The sequence below is a fragment of the Protopterus annectens genome, chromosome 12.part0, assembly GCF_019279795.1.
Source record: "Protopterus annectens isolate FY-2018-M chromosome 12.part0, PAN1.0, whole genome shotgun sequence".
Lineage (NCBI taxonomy): Eukaryota > Metazoa > Chordata > Ceratodontiformes > Protopteridae > Protopterus > Protopterus annectens.
This window is the reverse complement of record NC_056746.1, coordinates 486,539,718-486,564,639: the sequence shown is the minus strand read 5'-3', so window position 1 is coordinate 486,564,639 and position 24,922 is coordinate 486,539,718. Positions and strand designations below refer to the sequence as shown.

The 24,922-nt window shown below is 44.2% G+C and overlaps 1 protein-coding gene across 1 annotated transcript in view; it reads right to left on the bottom strand.

Moving 5' to 3' along the window:
- FLII (FLII actin remodeling protein) overlaps positions 1 to 24,922 on the bottom strand; it is a 945,835-nt gene that overhangs the window by 217,495 nt on the left and 703,418 nt on the right. The window contains exon 23 of the mRNA XM_044089594.1: positions 23,742 to 23,946. Within this exon, the coding sequence (XP_043945529.1) occupies positions 23,742 to 23,946 (205 nt within the window). The remainder of the gene's footprint in view (positions 1 to 23,741; positions 23,947 to 24,922) is intronic.

Genomic DNA, 24,922 nt, shown 5'->3' with positions numbered 1-24,922 from the left:
GAATAATCTTCAGGTGGAGATGCAGATGGGATGAATTCTTCTGCATCTGAATCCTCATAGGGTGGTATAGAAAATTCCTGATCAGAAGAGGAATCAGAAGAAATAGAAACCTGATCTGAAGATTCATAATTAGTGTCTTGCCTAGACCTCTTATCAGGAGGGGGTTGGGAACCCCTGATCAAGGTAATTAAGTCCTCAGCCATTTTGATCATCTGTTTTTTAGGCATAGGGGCCTGAGGACGTGGCTCATGCGTCAGTTTTTCAGCCTTAAAAGTTGTTTTTGAAGCTGGCGTCGGTTTTATATAGAAATGTTGAGGCCTGAAAACACCCTCAGAAGCCAGTGCCTGCTCAGCGGCTCTGGACCCATCCGAGGGAAGAGACATCCATGGGTACCATACTCTGAGAATCTCGTGGCATACCGGACACCACAAGGGTCTCGGTAGAGGCCTGCGACTCAAAAGTAGTGGGTATCGGGCTGAGAAAGCGCCTCACTGAGTACCGGCGACTGGCTTAGGAGAAGCTTCTTTGTCTGTTTTGGACCTCGACGGTCTGTCTCTGTCCTTTTCTTTGCATTTTTTTGTGAACTCCGGTAGTCGGACTGCTATCCGACGACATTTCAGGGTAATTAAATCTGTTTCCAAAATATTCTGAAGCAAAGATACACCGACGCTTAATAGTGTGTTGGTTAAATCTAGCACAAAACCAACAGCAAGGCACGTTATGATCTGGGCCTAGGCAAGGAATACAGTACAAATGAAAATCCTTATGAGGTATTTGCTTCCCACAAGTAATGCAATTATTAACTTTTACTGACATCGGCAAGGAGCAAGAAAAAGTTTCCCCAATGGGGTACTTAGTTTTAATTGAAGACTTCGGTTTTGAAACTCGAATGCGAAAATTTCAGGAGTCGGCCGACTGGCACTTGCGAACTGCTTCTGCTTTGGGCACCGCGCGGCAAGAAAGACTGAAGAAAATGGCGTCGGCTGCATGTTTTATACCCCTGATGTCATGGAAGAAGAGACAGCAACCAACGCAGGACCCAAGACTTTGATATTCAGGCCGACTGAGGGCAACCTGCCAGCAGATTACCCAAATGTAACGACTGCAACAGTGAAACATGAAGAACATCAGTGAACTGGAGCTCCTGAAGTAGAACCTCAAGGAAGGAAGATTGAATGATCAGATTATCTTGATAAGGAAAGATATGAACCCCTCTCATCCTGCAAAATGCAATGACAGGAGCAAGGCATTTGGTGAATACCCTTGGGGAAGTACAAAGGCAAAATGGCAAAGAAGAGAACTGAAAATACATCTAAAAGGAACAAATCTTAAAGAGTTGAGCTGAGAAAGGTCCATAATTGGTCAACTTCCCTCCTTTCTGGGAACCAAAAACATTCTGGAATAAAAGCCCCTCCCTACCTGAGCAGGGAGTACAGTTTCAATGGTACCCTTGATCAACAATGAATGAAGCACTGAGGAAGTTGTTCCCAAGGAGGTTGAGGGATGCCCAAAAAGGGAGGAAGGGATTTCCAAAGCATGAAATACCCTTGGCGGCTAATGGAAAGAACACAAGAGTCTGTTGTGATTTTTAACCAATTTGGAAGGGACAGAGAAAGATGGAGGGATAATGGAATCTGGTCAAGGGAAGCAAACTGTCAAATGAAGCCTTACCTTATCCTGAAAAGGTGGTTTCTGGGAAGTAGGGTCTGAATAGTCTTATCAGGAGCCACATGTCTGGAACCTTTTTTTACCCCTGGGTGGAGGGTGAGACTATTTATGAACAAAAGCAGATTTGGAAGGGTAATTCCTGTGAAACTTTGGAATAGGAGAAACTAAAAAGAAGTTGTGTACTCACCATAACGTTCCATCTGTAGTCTTCCTCAACTGTTGGGTTTGGACCCATTCCTCGCATCCAACTCGGCCATTATTTTAGCTTGTGGCCACCAAAAAGCTCTCGAGCTATTCCCTTATCCATAGTGCACTAACCCCTAACATACCTCAGACCTTGTTTCCTGTTTGAAATAAAGTAGGAATACCACTACAGAATTTTTAACAGAAGAAGCTACATCTGGAGCTCAACATGAATGGCTATGGTGTCCTTATAAAAACTCTCATTCATCCAGAAATCAACAGTAAAAAACATGGAGGATTGGTGGGTGGGAACTTGAGGAAGAATGAAAATGGACAACACAGATGAAATGTTATGGTGAGTACATAACTTCTTTATCTGATGTTGTCAACTTTCATTCTATCCTCAACTGTTGAGACAGAGTCCCCAACTACCCAAATTCCTGGGTGGACTCTAAGAATATTCCTGAGCACAGATGAGCCAAAGGTTGCTCTTCCCCTCGAGATCAGATCCAGTTCGTAATGAGTAATAAAGGTAACAAGGACTGACCCAAGTTGCAGCCGAACATATGTCATCCATGGAAGCCCTAGAGTGAAACACTTCAGAAGATGGCATGGACCTAGCTGAATGGGCTCTTAAAGGTCTTGGTAAGGACAGCCCAATTTGTTGCACATAAATGATATGCAGTTCTTCAGTCAACTGGCTAAGGTTACCCTTGCAACTGATTTTCCCAATTTAGCCTCCGCAAAGGCCACAAATAACTGATCTGTCTTTCTAATTTCTTTTGTTCTACACAAGTAAAAACATAATTGTCTGTGAACATCCAACAAATGCAAAATATCCGCAAATTAATGAACTGACTGATATTGGATTCTGACACCACCTTAGAAAAGAAGCATTGGTACATAATGTGACTCTATCCTTACAAGATCAAGTAGGGAGGTTTAGAGGACATTGCTTTGAAGTTCTGAAATTCTTCTAGAAGAGGTAATGCCAACAGAAAAATAGTTTCGCAGGTCAGGAACTTAAGATCATTAACTGCTGGTTCAAATGGAGAATGAATTAAGGCCTGCAGTACCAAATTCAAACTCCATGGAGGGGTAGGATCTTTATATGTAGATCTTAGCAAGAGCATGACTCTCCAAAATGCTTTACAACGTTTAAAACAGGCCACAGAAGAACTTTCAATCCAATATGAAAATTAGAGATTGCTGCTAATTGAACTTAAATTGTCAAGAAGCTAACTCCCTCATTAAAAATCGTTGCCAAAAGTTCAAGTATACTATGTAGAGGAGCTGAGAAAGGTTCAAAGCTGTTTTTGTTATGCTCAGCTTATGGGAAGATAAAAAAATATGACGAATGGGTAAAGAGAGCATTGATTGTCTGCCTATTAATGGAATTGGAGAAACCATGCTGTCAGCTTGAGATTTAAGATATCCGGATGAATCATACCTATTGGGTGAGACAGAAGTCTGGAGTCAGGTCTAGAATTCAAGGTTGGTAAAGCAGATGAGGCCATAGGAAGGGGAGCCAAATCTATTGCAGCCAGTAAGGTGCAATGAGGATGATTTTGCTCTTCAAGCTTGCAGCTTTCTGCAGGAATTTTGGAATTAGGGGAATTGGTGGGTAAGCATAAAGTAGACCAGGGAGCCAATCATGAAGTAAGGCATCCCTCAGTGATTCCCCAGGAGAGGGTGTTAGGGAAAAGTAGCTGCTGCATTTGTTGTTTAGAGGAGAAACAAAAAGATCTCAGTAAAGCTGACCCCAGTGACAGAAAATCATTTGTGTCACTATCATGTTGAGAGACCACTCGTGAGGTAAAAGAATGGAATTGCTCAATTTGTCTGCTGTCACACCGGACTTCCCTGGAATGTGCGTTGCTATAAGAAAGAGGTTGAATGAGATCACCCTTTGCCAAATTCTCAGTGCTTCTTGACACAAGGGGTATGACCTGCTTCCTCTTTCTTTGTTGATGTACTAAACTAATGACATATTGTCTGTTTGAATCACAACTGTCCCTAAAGGGAGGGCATCCTGGATGGCTTGCAATTCTAAAAGCACTGTTCACATATCTAGGACACTGATATGCAAACTGGCCTCCTCGAGGAACAATTGCCTTGGACTGTTTTCCCCAGGAAGTGCCCCCCAATTTGGGAAGCATCCATGGTCACTATGGCCTTGGGCTGAGGAAGAATGAAAAGATAGCCTTGTAAAACCTCATATGACTAAATCCACCACCAGGGGTATCTCTCATATGCCTAAGTTTCTTACTTGTGCTGACATGAAATCTTGCTAGAGGAACTAAGATTATGGCAGCTGGCATTGACCCCAAGGCCTCAAGGATCAATCGGGCTGAAATGTTGGTACTGTAAATTATTTTCCTGACCTGGAATCTTGAAAGAGGAAGAAAAGCTATCACTGATATCATGTTGAAGACTGCCCCTTTGAAGTCTAAAGTTTGACTTGGTTGTAACTTGAGACTTCTCATAATTTATGATTATCCACAGCTAAAAAACAATCTGAAGAATGTGATCGTTTGCTGTTTTTAGTAAATGCCTGGTCAGGGCAGTAATGAGCCAGCCATCTAGATATGGAAATAATCGGAATCCTTGCAGTGCCAGGTGAGCTACTACCACTGCCATGCATTTTGGTAAACACTCTGGGGACTGTGGTGAGGCCAAAAGGCAGTGCTCTGAACTGATAGTGACTGGCTCCCAGCCGAAAGCATAAATACCTTATGGACTGTCTGCTCATCTTTATGTGACAGTACTTATACTGAAGGTCTGTTGAGCACATCCAGTTGTCCTTGCCTAGGAAGGTTAAGACAGACTGAACCGTGACCATCTGAAACTTTGTCTGTCAAAATTAATTGTTCAAAGTGCGGAGATCCAAAATTGTTCTCCAGTCCACTGTTTTCTTTGGCACTAAAAAGAATCTTGAGTAAGTTCCCGATTCTAACTTATCTGGTGGGAACCTCTTGGATGACTCTTTTTCTAGCAGCTTTTGTAATTATAGTGCAGCTGCTTTCCTCTGACAGGGTGGAACATCAGGAATTTTGCATACAGTTGGGGTGGAAGGTAAAAGGGAATTATATAACATCTGGAAATAATCCTCTGCACCCAAATATCTCTTCTCTCTAGCCAGGCTCTCTGGTTCAAGGATAGTCAACACCTGATTGCCTCTAAAGGTGGACAATCGGGCCTCCTTTTAGGAACGCTGGTAAAGTCTATCAGAGAAAGAATTTCTGGACTTCTGGTTCAGCGGGCCTCCTCTGTTACGGGGGTGTCATCATCCATTAGAGTTCCACCCTTTGCTCCTAGGGGAACTACACCAACATGTGTCCTGAAAAGCACCCTGGCACTTTCTGAACCACATTTTCCAACCCCCTCATTGATCTCCAGAAAAAGATCTTTCAGGGGTTGAAAAACATATGCTGACTGCAGAAAGGGTCTTTCCATCCTTCTCCCACCTGAAGAATTTGTCCTTCACTTTTGGGCCAAACAATGAACTGTCATCAAAGAGTGCACTGATGGAGGAAGACTTGAAAGGCTCCACAAAAATCACATAAGCTCATCCAGGCAGTTCTCCTAATGGATACGCCTGAACCTGCTGTCCTTGATGCCCCTTTTGCTGCATGCGAGACAAGCCTCATGGATGAATTTGAAATGGATTGAAGGATAGCCAACTAAGAGGCCACAGACAATTGAGCCTCAGCAGTAGTGACCCCAAAAGGGGATTTTGAAAGTTCCTTGATCAAGTTCCTTTGTAACCTTGTAAAATGTGCCAAATAGTTCAGTGACCAAACAGCACAGGTCATTGATGCATAAACATGCTTCCCAAATCTGTCCATTGCCCTAGACTCCCTGTTATGGGGATGAACAGATAAACTTTGTTCAGCAAGTTCCCTCTTGGTGGTTGCCGCCATGACCATGGCATCCACTGGCACCCCCTTACTCCAGAATTCCTTCCCGAAAGGTGGAGTCAGAATCTGATCTGGCCTCTTAGGGATTGTCTCAACTGAGTCAAGTTCCTTCCATGCCTGCCTAGAGAACAAATCAATGAGCTCATCAGTGAGTGGAGTAACCCAGGAGGTAGACGGGCCAGCTCCAAAAGCTTCCAGAAATACTGACTCCTCCACTGAAGGACTGCTGGAGGACCAACCACATCTCTTCTTAGGGATCTCGAGAAGGTCTCCAAATGAGATGTCCTCCAGAGGAAATCATGGGGACCTTTCTCCTTCATCAAAATCAGTATTCTCAGTGACTGACTTTTGCAGAGAGTCCAAATGCCTCCTCTTGCACTTCCTCTTCTGAGGGACTTCCTCAGTGGGATGTTCTGGTGAAGTGTTGAAAGACATGGGAAGAACCTGTCAGGTGGTCTGGATGCCTTGAGCTGGCTGTTCGTGTGCCAAAGAATGATGCATCTCTAAATGCAGAAGCATCTGGGAACCAGACTGGAGATCCAAACGGGCTGGATCTGTCCATCCTGTCAGAATGGAAAACACCCTCTTCACTACCTCAAAGACAGAAGAGAAAGAAGGCAGCAACTCTGAGAAGGTAGGCTTCTAGAGCACTGCCTTCCTCTGCCCAAAGAACAACCTCCCCGAGATGGAAGTCAGGCTGAGTTATCCAATGCAGAAGCTCCGAGGGGAAGAGACAGCTCCAAAGAAACCTTGAAGTTTACTACAATGCCAAGGACCTGACAAGGCAGCTTCGGCTCTGACAGTCATCCAGGCTGAAGAAGCTGGAGCCAGTGCACTCAGAGAAATCTTCAGATCTGAAGATAACAGTATCTTCATATCTAAGCCAGAAGGTTCCGATCCAGGGAGACTGAAACAACCAGTAGGATCAGAGAAGGAGCAGGCAATGGTGGTGTAACAGACGGACAGGGTAGGATCCAGAAGGACACCCAATCTTTATCTGTGCCGAGAGGAATCTCCTCATTATTCTGTTCACATCTACCTCAGTTAGACTTCTGGATGAATGAGATGAGGCAAGGGATGGTGACCTGGAATGACATCGTTCCAGAAAGGGAGGGGGAGTCCTAAAAGGCACTGGATCAAAGGATGAAAAATATTTTGCTCTTGGTAGTGTCTTCGGGTCCAAAGAACTTGGACCCGAAGATTTTTTCATCAGATATGAGATATGAAGGAAGTGGATCTGAGCAGACTTCAGATCTGGTCTAATTTTTTTCTTCGGCAGCTCCAAGGAAGGAGTCAAAGAAGTAAATGGTCTTGGAGACTCAGTCAAGGTCTCTTTAGTTTTTGGCTTGGGGAAGAGAGCCCCATCAGCAGCATATTTTTCCTATCTGTTATGGCCCTAGGATTGAAATTTTTCCAGACATAAAAAATAGTTGGGTAAAATCTTGCCATAACCATAGATGTCCCTCTTTTCCATGTTGCAATATTCTATATTTTGGGTCTCCTCCTCTTGTTCCCTGAACATCTGGCCAGTCTTCAAACGTTTGCAGTCACTGCAAGGTGCGTGGGAAATCTGACGTGGCTAGATGAGCGTGGGCCATAAAAGTGATGTCGACATGCACCAGACCCTCAGAACTGAGCACCCCAGTCGGACCCCAGTCTCCAGGCAAGCTGTGAAAGTCCTGTGCCATCCAAGAAGGGAAATGTATGTTAACTGGGTGGGAAGGAATACAGCAACATGAAGAGAAGGATATCTATGGTTATGGTAAGATTTTACACAACTATTCTAGATCCTTATAAAGGATATAACAAAAACAGCTCAGGGCACAGAAGGTTGCAGAAGAGGAGTAATCAAGGAGAAGAATAAACTGCACTAAATCTTCCATGAACCAACAACGTTTATTGCATAAAAACAAAGGAAAAAATGTGAGCGCTTTCGCAATTATCAGTTTGATAATCGCGAAAGCACACACGTTTTTTCCTTTGTTTTTATGCAATAAACGTTGTTGGTTGATGGAAGATTTGATGCAGTTTATTCTTATTCTAGATCCTTCTATTCACATGTTGCAGTATTCTGTACTCTTGGGTGAGTGCCAAAGCTCACTGTGAGGAAAAGGGTGATGGTCTAGAGGTATTCTCTATGGGGAATCCAGCCCTGGACCTAGAAATTTGGTCTAGCTTGTAATGTTTGGTGAATGTGTGGACAGACGTCCAAATGGCTGTCTCTAGAATAGTGGAGGTGTCCAAACCTTTGAAAAAGGCTCCTGAAGAAGCCATAACCCTAGTGGAGTGTGCTTTAACCTTGCATCCTAACCATTTCCCATGGTGTGCATAGCAGAAGGTAACAGCCTTGGAAATCCAGGCTGAGAGTGTCTTGTTACTGCTTTTCCCAGAGCCATGCGGTGGAAGTAGACAAACAATGGGTCAGACTTCCTGACAGACTTAGTCTTGTGTAGGTAGAACCTAAGCTGTCTGTGCACATAAAGGGAGTGTAAGACTCTCTCACTGTTGCTTTGTGGGTGGGCAAAGAAGGTGGGGAGGTGGATGGCTTTGTTTAAGGAAAGCTCATTGACCACCTTGGGCATGAAGGATGGGTTGGTCCTAAGGGTTACCCTGTCTTTGCGGAATATGAGAAAGGGGGGAATGGCCATGACAGCTTGCAACTTGGACACTCTTCTAGCTGAAGTTAAGGCCACAAGGAGTACTGTTTTCCATGAGCAGTATTTCAGGGAAACACAAAAACAAAAAAAAGCCACGCCAACAACGTTAGGGATACTAGCTTTTAATTCACAATAAAATCCACAAAGCTTTCAGGTTCTAAAAACCCTTCTTCAGTTTACACAATTTGCCATCCTTTTTTTTGTGTTCAGTACTTCAGGGAAGCCTTAGATGCTGGTTCAAAGTGGGTACCATGAGCTTCTCCAAAACATAATTCAGGCCCCATGAAGGAGGGATGGGCTTCCTGGGGCCTGAGATGTAGTATTCCCTTTAAGAACAACTTTGCGGGCAATCTGGAAGCTAGAGGAGATCCCAGAGGCAGACAAGCTGAAATGGCAGACAGCTGAGACTTGATGGAGGAGTATGTTTATCCTGTCTGTAAGAGTTCACACAGAAAGGACAGTACTAAAGGGACCTCGCTATGAAAATGGTCCAACTGTCTCTGGAGACACTATATGGAGAATATTTTCCACTTGGATACATAAAATCTCCTTGTATTCGGTTTCCTGGCCTCCTGCAGGACTGTGAGCATGTCCTCATTGTATAGGTGTCTGTAAGGGATCAGAATTCTATCACTCACAGGGTGAGTTGTAGAGATTGCCAGTGTGGATGGATTAGAGATTCCTTGTCCTGTGTGAGAAGGTCCACTCTCTGAGGTAACTTGTGGTGATTGCCCTTGGCTAAATGCAGAAGGAGGAGAACCAGTGCTGTCTTGGCCAAAAGGGGATCACCAGCACAATTTTCAGTCTGTCCAGCTGAATCTTCAGCAGGACTTTCTGAATAAGAGGGAGGGGGGAATGCACAGAGAAATATCCCCTTCCAAGAAATTGAAAAGGCATCTGTTGCCCTCGCCAGAGGGTTGGGTAGCCTGGTGCAGGAGGAGAGGAGTTGTCTGTTCATGGGGGGGGAGGCAAACGGATCTATTTGAGGTGTACCCCATCTGTGGACTACATCCAGGAAAACATCCCTGTGGAGCATCTATTCGTGGGACTGTGACATGGACCTGCATAAGGTGTCTGTCTGCCTGAGAGTTCTGTTCCGAAGGGATGTAAACTGCCTGAAGTGTTACTCAATATTTCATGGCCAGCACCCACACTAGAAGAGCTAGTTTGTATAGCAGGTAAGATTTTATTCCCCCCTGTTTGTTGACATACCACAGAACTGTAGTATTGTCTGTGAATAGTTGTAGAGGGCCCTGTTTCAGTGCGGGCTGAAAAGCCTTCAAGCCTCGAAGAATTGCTCTCATCTCTGTTAGCATGGCAATACGGGGATTTTTGTACTCCAGAGGATGACAGTGCCAAGTCCAAATGGTTCTTAGGTACCACTGAAGCTTCCTCATGTGGAGTCTCACCAATAGTAATATTGGAATAGTGGAAGCGATGTGGCCCAGGAGCTTGAGGTACTGCCTGACAGTCATTTATTTGGTCTGAAGTACCAAGAGCAGGTACTGTGCTATGTTTTCCACCTTTTGAGGTGGTAGAAAGGCCTTCATGATATCTGTCCAAACCCTGCACCCTAGGAAGACTAGGTCCTGGGCAGGGGTCAGGTTGGACATGGGATAGTTTATCTGGAAACCCAGTGCCTGCAGGAGGGAGTGGGTTTTCTGCAAGAGGAGCAGGAGGGATTCTTTGCAATCCACCTGGATGAGAAGGTCATCTAGGTAAGGGAAATCTGGATCCCTTGAGCCCTGCAGAAGGCTATCACTGGTGCCAGGCACTTGGTGAAAACACTTGGTGCTGCAGAGAGACCGAAGGGCAAAGCCGAAAATTGATAGTGAGAAAAGGCCACAAAGAAACGTAGGTGTCTTCTGAAACTGGGTCTTATGGGTATGTGAAGGTAGGCATCCTTGATGTCCAAGGTGGCCATGAACCCCTGAGGCAAGATTAAAAGGAAGAGAGTTTGCAAGGTGAGCATCCAGAAAGTGGGCACTTGCAGGAAGAGATTTAGGTGAGAGAGGTCCAGGACTGGTCGCCAGGGTCCATATTTTCTTGGGACTAGAAAGACAGTGGAATAGAACTCTTTTCCCCTTTCTATCTGTTGAACAGGCTGGATGATGCCCTGGGCTGTGAGTTTGTCCAAAATGGTTTGAAGGAGAGGTAGCTGCTCTTTGGGGGGGGGGGCAGATACCCCTCTCAGCTGGAGGAGTGATCCATGTCAGAGTACCTTTTTTTATTATGGATAAGACCCACCTGTCTGTACTGATCTGGTGACAATGAGAGCCTTACTGATAGTGGGATGGGGGGGCTTCAAGAATGGCAGGTAGTCACAGGTTACCTACCCTATCTTGAAAAGTACAGTTGTATACACTTACCATAAATGTAGATGTTCGAGTGTATTCACTGTTGCAGTCATCACATTTGGGTTATCTGCCTGCAGGTAGCCCTCAGCCGGCCTGAATACCAGAGTCTTCTCAGATGCTGTCGCTTCTTCCATGATGTCAGGGGTATAAAACATGCAGCCGACGCCATTACATCAGTTTTTCTTGCCCCAAATGTCAGGTGCCCCCATAATAGGAAGCAATTAAATGGTATGGTAAAACCCCCATCAAAAAGAAAATACACAAGAAAAAACAGACATACCAATCATAAGGAGAGCTAGAGCCAAGAGAAGCCAGGGGGCTGGAGGGAGGAGGGTAACCAGGACTGCAACAGTGAATACACTTGAACATCTACATTTATGGTAAGTGTACACAACTGTACTATGTTCTTCGTGTTTCACTGTTGCAGTCATCACATTTGGGTTGATTCCCAAAGCTAAGGAAGGGAGGAGGAAGTTAAAGAGCATTAGGGCCAGCTATTAATCCCTGCAAGACTGCAGTGGCAAATCCAGCTCTGGATTTAGAAAAGATAGGCAAGTGGTAATGCTTGGTGAAGGTATGTACAGAGCTCCAGGTAGCAGCTTCTAGGATGTCCCTGGTAGGGACCCCTCTGAGAAATGCCGCAGAGGTAAATGCAGCCCTGGTGGAATATGATCTTATGCCCTGTGGGGTAAGTTTTCCATAGTGCTTGTAACAGAAATGAATGCAATGGGCTATCCATTTGGAAATGATTTGCTTTGAAATAGCCTTCCCCTATGCCCCTCCAGCAAAGCTAACTAGCAGCTGCTCAGATTTTCTGGTAGGCTTAGTCCTGTCCAAATAGAATCTAAGTTGTCTGTGCACATCCAGAGACTGCAGTATTCGTTCCCCTTTGTTTTGTGGATTAGGGGAAAAAGTAGGCAAATGAATGGACTGATTTAGCGCCACAGAAGACACCACCTTGGGCATAAAGAAATGGTTAGTCCTGAGGGAAACCCTGTCCGCATGGAAGATAATGAAGGGTTCCACTGCCATGAGGGCCTGTAATTCATTCACTCTTCTTGCTGAAGTAATGGCTAGAAGGAAGGCTGTTTTCCAAGAAAGGAATTTCAACTCAGCTGTAGCCGGCTGGACTGGGAGCTCTCCTGCGGGGGGGGGGGGGGGTCTTAAATTTTTGACCCCTCTAAGGAACTGCTTTAGCAAGGGGTGAGAGAAAAAGGGGTGACTCTGTATTATAATGTACTGAAATGGCAGAGGCATGAATTTTAATTGATGAGAAGGATTGCCCCCTGTGGAGCATTTCTGTTAAGTACTGTAGAATCTGAGGAAAGCTGGGCACCGTTCTGCCCATCCCCTGAGCCAGGCTCCAGGAACAGTATATTTTCCACTTTTCAGCATAGGATTTTCTAGTACTAGGCCTCCTTGCCTCCAGAATGACATCCAGTACCTGCTTACTGAGGGATGCAAAGGGTGAGCTCAAGGAATTAGCCAGGCTGCAAGGTTCAGGGTTTAAAGCTGAGGGTGCAGAATCTGGCCCGGCTGCTGGGACAGCAGGACAGGAGTCTGAGGCAGGTGCCATGGTTGTAGCAGTGCCATACTGTGCAAGAGGGGGTACCAGTGCTGGCGTGGCCAGTCTGGTGCAAACAGTATTGTCCATGGCTTGTCCTGTTTGATCTTTAGTAGAACCTTCGAGAGGAGAGGCAGAGGGGGGAAGGCATAAACTGAGAGGCTTTCCCAGGTAAGGGACAGGGCCATCCACTTTCCAAGCTTAGCTGTGGGGAGTTCTTGTGCAGAATTTGTTCAATTGGTAGTTCTGAGGGGAGACAAACAGGTCTATCTCTGGAGTCCCCCATTTATTCCTCAAGAGGGTGAATATTTTGGCATCTAGTTTCCATTCGTGTGGGTCCATGAGATTTCTGCTTAAGTCATCTGCCAGTGAATTTAGTAAGCCTGGCAGGAATTGAGCTTGCAGGTGTACATGGTAGCTCAAGGCTGTGTTCCACAGAGCCATGGCTAGTCTGCAGAGAGGGTATGAGTGGCTTCTACCCTGCTTGTTTATGTACCATACAACTGTGGTGTTGTCTGTCTTTACCAATAGTTGTCCTGGAAGAATACGGTCTTTGAAGGCTGTCAGAGCATTCTGTACAACTAACATTTCTTTCTGATTGATATGCAGGTGCATCTGTCTCCGGTTACATTTGCCCTGAATGCACTGCCCTGCCATGTGAGCCCCCCATGCATAGTCTGATGCGTCTGTTAGGGTTTGGGTGGCAGGGGGTAGAGTGAATGGGAGTCCCTTTTAGTGGTAGCAGGCCTCTGCCCACCAAAGGAACTCTGTGTTGATACAAGGAATGATAGAAATCATTGTTTCCAGGTCCTGAGAATGTTGACATCATAGGCTTTTTAGATACCCGTGGAGTTTCCTCATATGCAGTCTTGCATATGGAATTAGTAAAATACAAGAGGCCATGAACCCCAGGGCTTGCAGTATTTTCCTTGCAGATACCTGGGGTTTTGTGGCTAATAGTTTGAAGTAGGTTGTCAAGTAAACTTGCTTCTCTGGAGTGAGGAATGCCATCTGGGAAGTTGTGTTCAAGCTTGCTCCCACGAATACAATCTGTTGGCAGGGTACTAGGTGAGATTTCTTTCGTTGATGGTGTACCCCAATGAGGTTAGAAGTTCCTTTACAAATGCCAGGTGTTGTAATTGCAAGCCCTGGCTTTCTGCCTGAATCAGACAATCGTCCAAATATGGGTAAATATGAATATTTCTCTGCCTGCAAAATGCAACGGCTGGAGCTAGGCACTTTGTGCATACCCTGGGCGCAGTAGATAAGCCAAAGGGAAGTGCAGAGAACTGATAGTGCGTGTAGCCTGCTTTGAAGTGTAGGTATCTTCTGCAAGATTCCCTGATTGGGATGTGCAGTTATGCCTCTTTTAAGTCTTGAGTTGCCAGCCAGGTATCCTTGGCTAGCATGGGAAGAAGCTATTGCAGAGTTATCATTTTGAATTTTGGAACTACCAGGAAGGTGTTGAGAATAGAGAGGACCAGGACAGGACACCAGCAGTTGTCTTTTCTGGGTACCAGATAAAGTCTTGAATAAAAGCCTTGTCCCCTTTGTTCTGCTGGGACAAGCTGAATAGCCTTGATATTGAGGAGAGAGATCCTGCTATTGGGCCTCTGCCCGTTGATTTGGGAGTAGGTCTGGCCAACCATTTGGTGTTGGTAGGGTGTGGAAGTGGAATCTGTATCCTTGGGAAACTATGTTCAAAATCCAATTGTCCTGGATAATGAGTTCCCAGTTTTTTGCATGCAGAACAAGCTTTCCTCCTAAGGGAGCAGGTAGTAGAGCAGGGCTTGGAAGGGTTAAGGTTAACACATTGTGCCATTTTTTCATGGGGGGGTGGCTTACTACTCCCTGCTTTGAAAGTGAGAGCCCTCCACTGCTTAGGTTTATGCGAAGCCTGAGACTGTAGCCTACGTGGTCTGCTGTTCCTGGGTTTGGACTGAAAAGGCCTACAAGGGACTGGAAAGGATCAGTTCTTAGAAGGCCAACGCCTACTGAATCTGGGTGGCTATACTTGTAGGAAATCTTTAACAGTTTGCATAGATTTAGCTTTTTCCTCCATCCTTTCGAGGACGACTTCTGCTTTGTTGCCAAAAAGGCGGTCTTGGTTTAAGGGAGCATCCAGTAATTTAGCTTTTACATGATCTGGCAATGTTTTGTTCCTTAAGCCAAGCATGCCTTCTAAGTACAGACCCAGTGACAGCAGCCCTGCAAGATGCTTCTAAAGCATCAAAACCACATTGCAAAGTATGTTAACCAACTTGTTCTGCAGAATGCATTAAATCCTGTAATTCTTTGCGTTCAGTACAGTCAGGAATCAACATCATTTTCTGTTTAAGTAGCCCCATAACATGCTGCTGATACTTTAACATATGAAACTGGCAATTTAAAGCCCCGATGGCCAAAGTAGCAGAAGTGTATACCTTCTTACCTCATCTGTCTAAGGCTCTAGAATCTCTATCAGAAGGGGTAGGATTTTTGGCAGCAGTAGCCTTAATGCCTGTTGGTCCTTGGGAAATGGTCTCTGGATACGCAGAAGGATTCTTGAAGAGGAACTTGTGAGAGTCAGGTACTCTAATACCTGTCAGGGTTTCTGGGAGCTGGAGGTAAAGTGTCTGGGGAAAGGCTAGATTCTGAGAAAGCATCATCTACAATGTCCAGAACAGGAGGGATAGCTAAAGGCCTGTTGTTGACATAGGAGTAAGAATTCCCTAAGCCTATTTTTGGAGTCAGAGTAATCCTGGCTTTCTCAGCAGAAATGCTCCCTAAGAGTGTGCAAGGTTTCACCGAAAGAAAAATCTTCTGGAGAGGAAGCAGAGGGAATGGAATCCTCTGCAAAAGAATCTTCATAAGTAGATAAGGTCAAATCCTGGTAATCAGAAGGAGCAGAAAAATCAGATTCCTGATCAGAAGAATCAGAAAGAAACTCAGTTCTAGGACTCTTAGAGGGGGAAGGCTGGCTTCCCCTAATCAAGGTAATGAGGTCTTCAGCCATTCTAAGCATTTGTTTTTTAGGCATATGGGCCTGGGCCTGGGCCTGCAGTTTGGTTGTCGGTTTTCTAGGCGTGGTGCGAGTTTTAGGCCTGGATGAAAACAATGGCATCGGTTTGATATGAATGTCTGTAGGCCTGAATACACTCTCAGAAGCCGGTGCCTTCACAGCGACTCCAGACCCATCCAAGGTAGAGACATCCACAGGTTCCATAGTCGAAGAAGCATCTCGCAGCATACCGGACTCCGAATGGGTCTTAGTAGAGGCCTGCGATTCAGAAGTAGCGGGTAGCAGGGGCTGCAAAAGCACCTCACTGAGTACTGGCGGACTGGTGACTAGCTTAACGGAAGCGTCATCAGCAGTTTTGGACCTAAGCGGTCTGTCTCCATCTTTATCCTTACGTTTTTTCAGAAGATCGGTAGTTGGATGGCTTGACGAAGCCATTTTGGAGTACAGAGAACAAGTATGAAAATAATTAGCTGCAAAAATAGCCAGATGACGGATAATTCAGGCATTGAATAAGGCACAAAACCGACAATGAGGGACGTTGTGGTCTAGGCCTAAGCAGGGGATGCAGTAAGAATGAAAATCTCTATGAGGTATTTGCTTTTCACAGTTAAGACAATTGTTAACTTTTACTGAAATCAGTTAGAGCAAGAAAAAGGATCCCCAACGGGGTACTTAGCTTTTTTGAAGACTTTGGGTCTGAAACTCGAAAATGAAAATTTCAGGAGTTGGCTGACCTGCACTTGCGAACTGCTTCTGCTTTGGGCACCGCACGGCAAGAAAGACAGATGTAATGGCGTCGGCTGCATGTTTTATACCCCTGACGACCTGACGTCATGGAAGAAGCAACAGCATCCGACGCAGAAATCTGAAGACTCTGGTATTCAGGCCGGCTGAGGGCTACCTGCAGGGAGATAACCCAAATGTGATGACTGCAACAGTGAAACACGAAGAACATCTGTGGTTTCTGTGCTGTTGGTTGTGTAGGTCTGTCAGGAGTGAACTGTTTCCTGGCAGCTTTCCTAGGTCTGGATAAGGGAGCGGGAGCAGAGTGCTTCCTAATAAATTGGGTTTTAGATGGGTAGTTTCTATGAAACTTGGGGATAGGAGAGACAAACAAGTGGTTTACATCTTGTAGCTCCTTCATCTTTTGTTGCAAAGTCTTAAATAGCTCTGCAACCTTGCAGTCAAACAGTGCTGAGTTGTCTAAAGGGGCCTCAAGGAGTTTTATCCTGATGTCATCAGGTAGTGGTTGAAGCTTTAGCCACAAATATCTTCTGAGGACAGAAGCTGATGCTGCAGATCTAGCAGAGGCCTCAGCAGCATCATAGTTGCACTTAATGGAATGTCTAGGGACCTGGGAGGGCAAGGAGATGAGCCTGGACAGTTGAGCTTTGGCCAGGGAATCAGGGATGTCAGACAACGGTTTAGTACCTTTTTCCAAAACAGCTAGGGCATATTTGGACATGTGGGTCTGATAACCGATTGCCCTCAAAGCCAGAGTAGAAGATGTGTAGACCTTTTGGCGATATTGTACTTGAGGGCCTCACCAGTTCATTTCGCGCAGAAGTGGGCTTGTTGCGAATTGAGTGACAACCCGGTCTGCATATGTAATTTGCTCGTGCATACATGATATGAGGTCTTGCAAATCTCACTTTACGGTCATTCAGTCTATTTAATCAGAAAACCCGAAATTTTAACAGCACACTCTATAATTCAGGAATTTACAAACATGCAAAAAATGACAAATAACACCCATAACACGTACACTTTCCTAGTGTTAATACAGTTGACCTAAGTCAACGGTCAGAACCACACCTCTCGCACAGTATGTGACATGTGTTTTGCAGCTAACATTTGATTTTGCTGAATCTTTTTTGGTTTCATTTGTTTGGACAGTAAAAAGCCTGGGAGGGTGGCCTAATGGTTAAGGTGTTTGCCTTACAAACACAAGGTGCAGGGTTTGAATTTCACAAGGGATAATTGGCTAGGCTTAAAATAGCTCGCAAGGGCAATTAGCCTAGTACTAATCTATGAACCTATAAATGTGTTTTGCTGCTAACGTTTGACGGTTTCGTTTCTTTGCTGGTTATGGTGCAATAAAACCTGTCAATTACTGAGGTTGGTAACAGTTTACCGGTATATTTATTGTCATATTACATGTCAGTGTGCTTGTTTTCTTTTTACATTTTGTTGTACATTCGGAGGGAATGCATATTCATGAATGACATATCACGGGGGTGGGTTTTGGGTGGGGCTTGCTACTGCGCATCTGGTGAGGCCCTCAAGTACAATATCGCTGACCATTTTACGCAAACTTTCCACAGCCTTGCTTGTCTTTGTCCGTAGGGAAGAGGGAAGAAGGAAGAAGTTTGAATGCCTTGTCTGTAGAGACAGATTGTGCCCGGGTCAGATGCAGGACATTTCACTAGGAATTTAGCTGTCTTGGGAACTTTGTAGAACCTATCAGGCCTGTGGAAAACACGAGGCTGTGAGTCTGTATTCAAGGAAGCTGCACTGAATGCATCATGAAATGCTGGCAGTACTGGGAAGGACAGCTGAAGGTTCTGTACCTCTGTCATCTCAGATGAATCCCATTTAAAGTGATCCTTCATCTTAGCTATGGTTTCCCCAAAGGTGAGATTTTCTGCTGAGGAATCTGCTTCAGCAGATTCTTCCTCTAGGGAGGCATAGCCAAGAGGGGAGAGGAGTTGAGAAACATAGGAGAGTGATTCTTCTCAGGTGGAAGAGGAGGAATCCTCTAATTCCTCCTCAGAGGAGTCTAAGGCTTGGGGCCTAGGACTCAACACAGGGGGAGGGACTGGTGAAGCTACTGAAGCAGCAGGTCTCAAGGCCATGAATGCATTAAAAAGGCTTTGTGAGAAAGCCTGCCAATCTGGTTGACTTTCCACAGTAGGAGAGGTATGCTTCCTCTTTTCTTTCTTCTTTAAGGAAGGCCTAGCAGGCGTCTGGACTGGAGTAGACCTGAGGTCAGAAAGCAGCATGGTAGTGGAGGAATCCACCCGGTTGGCTGATGCAAGCCTATGTTCCCCCTTGGCTTTGGAAACCGATGTCTGCAGGGCCTCTGAAGATGTGCCTTCCGCACAGGGTTCTGTGGCTTCCACGTTGGTACACACTGTACCCGTGTTGGCGGTAACCGATTGTTCCTCCGGCCCATCGGCCACAGGATGAACGTCAGGAGGCGAAGACTCAGCTACAGTTACAGGCCTTAGGGTCTTGGCCTTTTTCTTGGGTGGCTCAGTGGGTAGATCGGACAGCCACTCCATACCTTATGTTAACCTCTTGAGAAGCTGATTCTCCAAGTATATACTTAAGGCATGGCATCTACTGCGCAGAGTTTTCGGAACGAAGGCCTGGCAAATGGAGCAGGCCTTATGGTCATGGGATGGTCCTAAACAAAAGAGACAGACCTCGTGGGCAACCTTATGTGGAATCTGATGGCCGCACTTGCACTTACTCTTTCTGGATGACATAAACAAACGCTAGCATGCAATGATTCAGAAAGGAAGGGTCCCCAACAGGGTACTTATCTCAAAGATCCTAGATACGATAACAGTCGACATTCGACTGGTGGTAGAGAAGTTCTGAGGTTTGGTGCATGCAGACATCACTTTTATGGCCACACTCATGTAGCCACGTCAGACGTCCCACACACCTTGCAGTGACTGCAAACTTTTGAAGACCTGGTGGACGTTCGGGTAGCAAGAAAAGGAGACCCAAGAGTAGAGAATACTACAACATGTGAAGAGAAGGACAACAATCTTCTTGCAGATGTTGAGGGCCTAAACAATAAACACAAAGTTTGAGCATCTAAAAATGGTAATTTATGTCCACACCTCTGACATTTTTTGAAGCCAGGGGGTCCTTTATCAGACAAGACAACTCACAACAGAAAAGGAGATAGAAAAATAGAGAATGAAGAAAGTTTTTTTTTTTTTTTTTTTTTTTTTAATCATAATAAAGAGAAAGAAATATCGGCTATGGTATGAAAAGCTACACTAATATGTACTATAGAAATAAAATCTTATAGATTATATGAAAAAAATGTTTCAAATCCTGCAAGGCTTTACCCTTACCCTGGAGAGACTTAAAAAGTTCTACAGCAGCAGCAGAGGCACCAAATAGATTCTTGTTATCCAGAGGAACATCCAATAGTCTGGCCTTAATGTCATCAGGCAAAGACTGAAGACAAAGCCAAGAGTAATATCTCATAATAGAACCAAATGCAGCAGTCCTGGAGGAAGCATCAGCTGCACCGTAACTACATTTAACAGAGTGGAGGGCAACTTAAGAGTTGGAAACCAACAATGAAAGGGCAGAAGCCTTCCCATCAGACTCAGAAAGGACAGAAATTACCTGGAAATCTGAGCAAGGAGGGTCAAAACATACCTAGTCATACGAGTCTGACAGTTAATGGCCCTAAAAGATAATGTGGCAGCAGTATAAACATTTTTGCCCACCCTCTCCATGGTCCTACTATCCTTGTCTGAAAGAAGCGGCTTGGTAGAGGGCAACAGCTTGAAGGGCTTGTTATAAGACATGGGCACTACAGAAGGATCAGCAGAAGGGCATTTATACAGAATTTTACATCAGGCACCTTGTAAAATATGTCAGGTTTCTTGGGAGCTAGGGTTTAAGAATCACGGGCCACAGAAGCTGCTGAAAAGGTATCCAGGAGGGCAGCCAGAATTAGGGGAATTGCAGAAGGCTTGGGATACTCCATCTGAATGAACTAATAATACCTTTCCAGATATCAGAAACTTGACAGTAATCCCAGTTAAACAATTCCATCATTCTGATAACAGTGTCCCCAAAGGAGAGTTCTTCTAAAGGGGAAACTGGACCAACAGAATCCTCTTTCTCTGAACCACAGTCCAAGGGGGAAGGGATTTTTTGAATAGCAAGCTAAATCCTCTTCCCCCAAATCCTGAGCCTCATTAGAGGAATCGTGCTCCCTAGGTCTTGTAAGACGAGTGGAAGACCAAGAGGGGCAGGCACAGACACCCCTTGAGGAGGCTTTAAAGCCATTCATTTTTTTATTTTATTTATTTCACATTTGTTGACCGGAATTATCCAACTGAGCTGAAGAGCCCTTTTTCAGCAGAGCCCCAGTGAGAAAAGCTCCACAAACAATAAAGTTAAACAATTAAAAAGAATCATAAAGTTAAACAATTAAAAAATAACAAAAAGGATACAAAATTTTTTTACAATAATGTTTTTACAATAAATGTAAATAGGAAAGCAGTATAGCAACATGTACAGTTTTGACAATAGAGCAAGATGAGCAAGAGTCATAACATACATTTGCAGTTACTGTACATCATCATAATTGAGGGAGAGAGAAGAGAGATGCAAATTTTTAATAGAAGTGTAAGGAGGTTGCTCTAATGGTAAAGATGCTACATACAACAGAGTATTGAACAACCCCTGAGTAAAATCATGGCATTCTCTTTGGGTATCCTTAACTGCAGGGAAATGTGCACGGTTTTAAGTTTCTTTTTCTGTGGGACATGTACATAAAACACCCTGGGAGGGTCAGACCCATGCAGACCCCTCAATAAGAATAATAGAGTTCCATCCTCACTAAGATCTGCAGAATCCCCCTTGGTCCTTCAAATATAATCAGCTGAGGTTCCCCCTCAATGCATGGAGCAGACATTTGTAGACCCTCCGAGGTCATGAAAGAAGCCAGATCCATGCTGGCCTCCAACAGGGTCATGGCAAAGGAATCCAAGGCAACTACCAGAGGATCCATCGGGCTTTCACTAGCCTTGAGAGAGACATCTGGGAGAAGCTGGACAGCAGCCAGATCAGACCTAAGTTTTTGGCCTTTTTTTTTGCTGATGGCTGACCTTCTGGACAGGAAGACTCCACCATATTACCTTGAGCCAACAGCTTAAGACATTGGTTTCAAGGTAACCAGATAGAGTATTTACGACTACATAGGGTCTTGGGGACAAACACCTGGCAGACAAAATACTGCATATGGTCATGGGAAGCACCCAAACAGACTAGACACTAGTCGTGATAGTCTTTATGGGTCTCCCACACTGACATTTTCTCTTTCTGGACTACATGAAACCAATCAATACTAAAGAAAAAAGAAATATAAGGATAAATCCCAATGGGGCACTTATCTGAAGAATGGCTCAGGAACCAGCACAGAAGAAAGGTATTCAGACTGGCAGAACAGAAGTCCTGACTGTGTGCATCCATACATCATCTTTATGCCCTACACCTTGCATGGAGAGCGTACATGTGATACACAGTGTCTATAAATACTAAAGGCTTTGGTAAACTGGCCAGACATTGAGCTATCCTTGGCAGGAGATCCCCTCTCAAGAATACTGCAACTGTGACATGGGAAGAACATCATCTTAGAATTAATCGTTCATCAAGACTTATGGTATAAAACATTCTGACAAATTCATTACATACTGGGTATAAAAGCAAGGGGTACAGTTATGGCCAAAACAGAATGGTGGGAACAGTGACCCACTTAGAAGTCCCTCTCAAAGATCTAAAGTGAGTGCTCTAATATCACCATCAGTGGACTTCTTCCAGTTCATCTCCTTCTCCCAACCTCAGACTCTGGTTCAAGTCCAAGGCACTCCTAATTCTTCTAGTAAACTCTTGTGCTTTTTTCGGTCGCTCAAATATCCCCCTTTGGAACACTAGAAAAGGTTTCACTGGCAAATTATGAGCTTTATTATCACAAGAATGAGAAACAAAGTCCCCTTTGATGGCTCACTTTTTGTTGGACAAACTTTTGCATTTCCTCCTTAGCTTGTTCTGGATCAAAAAATTACTTTGACTGTCCAGGAAAAAAATATTCTAAAGACAGCTGGACACAGCAGCTTGAATCGCATATCTGCCTCTTGGTATTCACTAATTGTGGGACAAATTTGCTTCTCTGCTGCTTGAAGTTCAATTAATAATTTTCCACAAACGCTGTCTCCAATTTTCAACATTTTGCCCTTTTGCCACAGTTTTGTCGGGATGAACTCTCTCTGCTGGTACAATTGCATTGTTACTTACACAGCTCTTGGTTGCTTTCTCATGGCTGGGTTTGGAACGCACACATGATGTGCCCTTCAATTAACAAATCTTGCTGTGAAGTACCAGTCCAGTTACTTATTTGTCCTTTCATAAAATTAATCCAGTCTGTTGCTTCAGTTTCCCTTGTACAGCAGAAAATTTCAGGTTTTCTCTGCATGCTCTGTTCTCTATTTCTACAATGCCCTTCTAGAGCAGTCTAATAGTCACCATTTCTACATTTGGCCTCTGACTTTTGCAATTTTATCAATTCATCTGAGTAGCTAGTCAAAGCTTTTTACATTTTTTCCAGCCTTTTGTTATTTCAGTTGATATACTCTTCCAATGTTTCATTTATTTTAATCATCTATGAGGACATTTGATATGCTTTTTTCCTCAAAATTACTGGAAGCCATCTCTTGTACCAGAACCGGAGCTTGAACTGCTTTTTGCTGAACAGCTGCAAGATTTTTCCCCAGTCGGTGTTAGCTCTTCACCTTTTCTAGTTGATTTTCTTTCAGGCTCTCTAAGTTTCTTCTTTGCTGGCATCCATGCCATGTACTTACTAGCCTGTAACTGAATTTTACTAATACAGGCAGAATTACTGGCCCTTATATAATAGTCCCTTTTTTCACAATAGGACAGCTGCAATCAAGATGCTGATCAGTGCACAGCTATCTTGGAAAAGCCACTATATGCTGTTCTTGAACCCATACAAGGTAAGTAACATTAGACTGCTGTAGTGTCCAATGGAAAACCACCAGGAAGGTGCATGGACTGGGGGTGGGGAAGCTATGGCCAGAGACCAAAGCAGCTGGAGTTCTTCTCATTAAACATAAGAAGAAACAGAGGAGACATGACATACGAGTGCAACATCATGTCAGAGAGAGATGTGGAGAGTTCATCCTGAATAGGTAGGACAGAGACAGGAAGGGCACAGGTCACATACTGTAAACACTAACCGTTCTCTAGAGATGCAAAAGTGCTGCTTCAGACAATTGACTGTGGAACCATGGAAGGCACAAGTGGAATGAGTTGGTGAACAGAGAATCAACAAAGACATTTGGAAGGTGATGGGGTATGTGAAGAACAGTGAACTGAAGATGGTGATAGAGGGGTGCTACAATGTTAAATGCAGTTACAGGACAGACAGGCTTATTGTCTACACCTGCCAATAAGGAAAAGCTAAGCCCTCCTGCCAAAATCACATTCTCTGATCTTTATGGCACAGTAATGTTTGAGCTAGAGTTCTGATATATACTGATGCTCACTTTTATATATAAAGATAATAAAAATCAAATTTTTGAGAGAAGTTTCAAGAAACATTTGCAATTATACCTCCAGTTTGCCAGGGAAAAGGCTCTCAAACTTCTTCTGCAGGCTGAATGTAAAAGTCAGCCATCCCATGTTAGATGCCTCTCGGCCTTGCCAGAAATAAACAACACACTGAAAATCTTCTTCGGGCTGCTTATCTTCATCGTCACCCTCTTCCTCATCCTTGTTTTCTTTGTTTTCTTCTTCATTGTCAACCGGTACCCAATACCTATAAAAAAATAATATAAAAAATAAGCTAACATACATGCCCTACACTGTTTATGAAACAATACTATATCTTTTTCCCCTCCAGTTTCCTTGGGGGTCTCTCTCCAGTCCCCAGGTGAACTCAAATTCCAAGCAAGCTGCCGCACCCAAAATGTTCTTACTGGTCCAACACACTTCTTCCCAGGCAAAAATGCTACCATCTGTGCTTCCCCCTAGAGTTCAGAGTACACAGTCATTCTTTGAAAGACTATACAGGGCAAGTTGGTGGTGGCAGCTGGTGGGGTGATTACCAACTAGGCAACTGGCTACTCCACAGTTTTGACCAGTTAGTTTCACTGTTCTCTGGACTACACAGAGGTAATGACATCAGAGGTAGCACAGAAATAACCATGGCTTTGCACCAAGTTACACCATCATCCCAAAATAGTCTTCCACCTGGCTTATGTCCTTCCTCATCCAAAGGTGGATAGCAGACCTCAAATTGCTCAGTTTACTGGAATTTAGGTCACTGTCATATATGCACCAATAAGTCATTCCTCTCCCTTGTTTGCATAAAACAGTTCAAAACAATTTACTTGCTAGTAAAGAATCCCACAAGCAACTTGTTTAATGGTGCTCTTTACATAACTGTGTCTCACACCTATAGTAACTAAAGGTCTTCCCTCAGATAAGCAGACAGAAAACAAAGTAAATGTGTGAGCAACAATGATGGTTATTACCTCAGCAAAGCTGTACATGAAAGGGGGGCACTTGCATGCACTTGTACTCCTCCTGCAGTTGTATCAAGCATCATGCTTAATTAACTAATGTAGGCATACAAAACAATACACTGCACTTCATGAGTATACTAATGGAGACAACGAAAATGCTTTTTGTAGATAAATACTGAAAACAGCATAAGACAATAAAATGTACTGTGAAAAATGCTGTAAAGCAAAGTAAAATAACACAAATACAAACCAATACGGATATTTCCG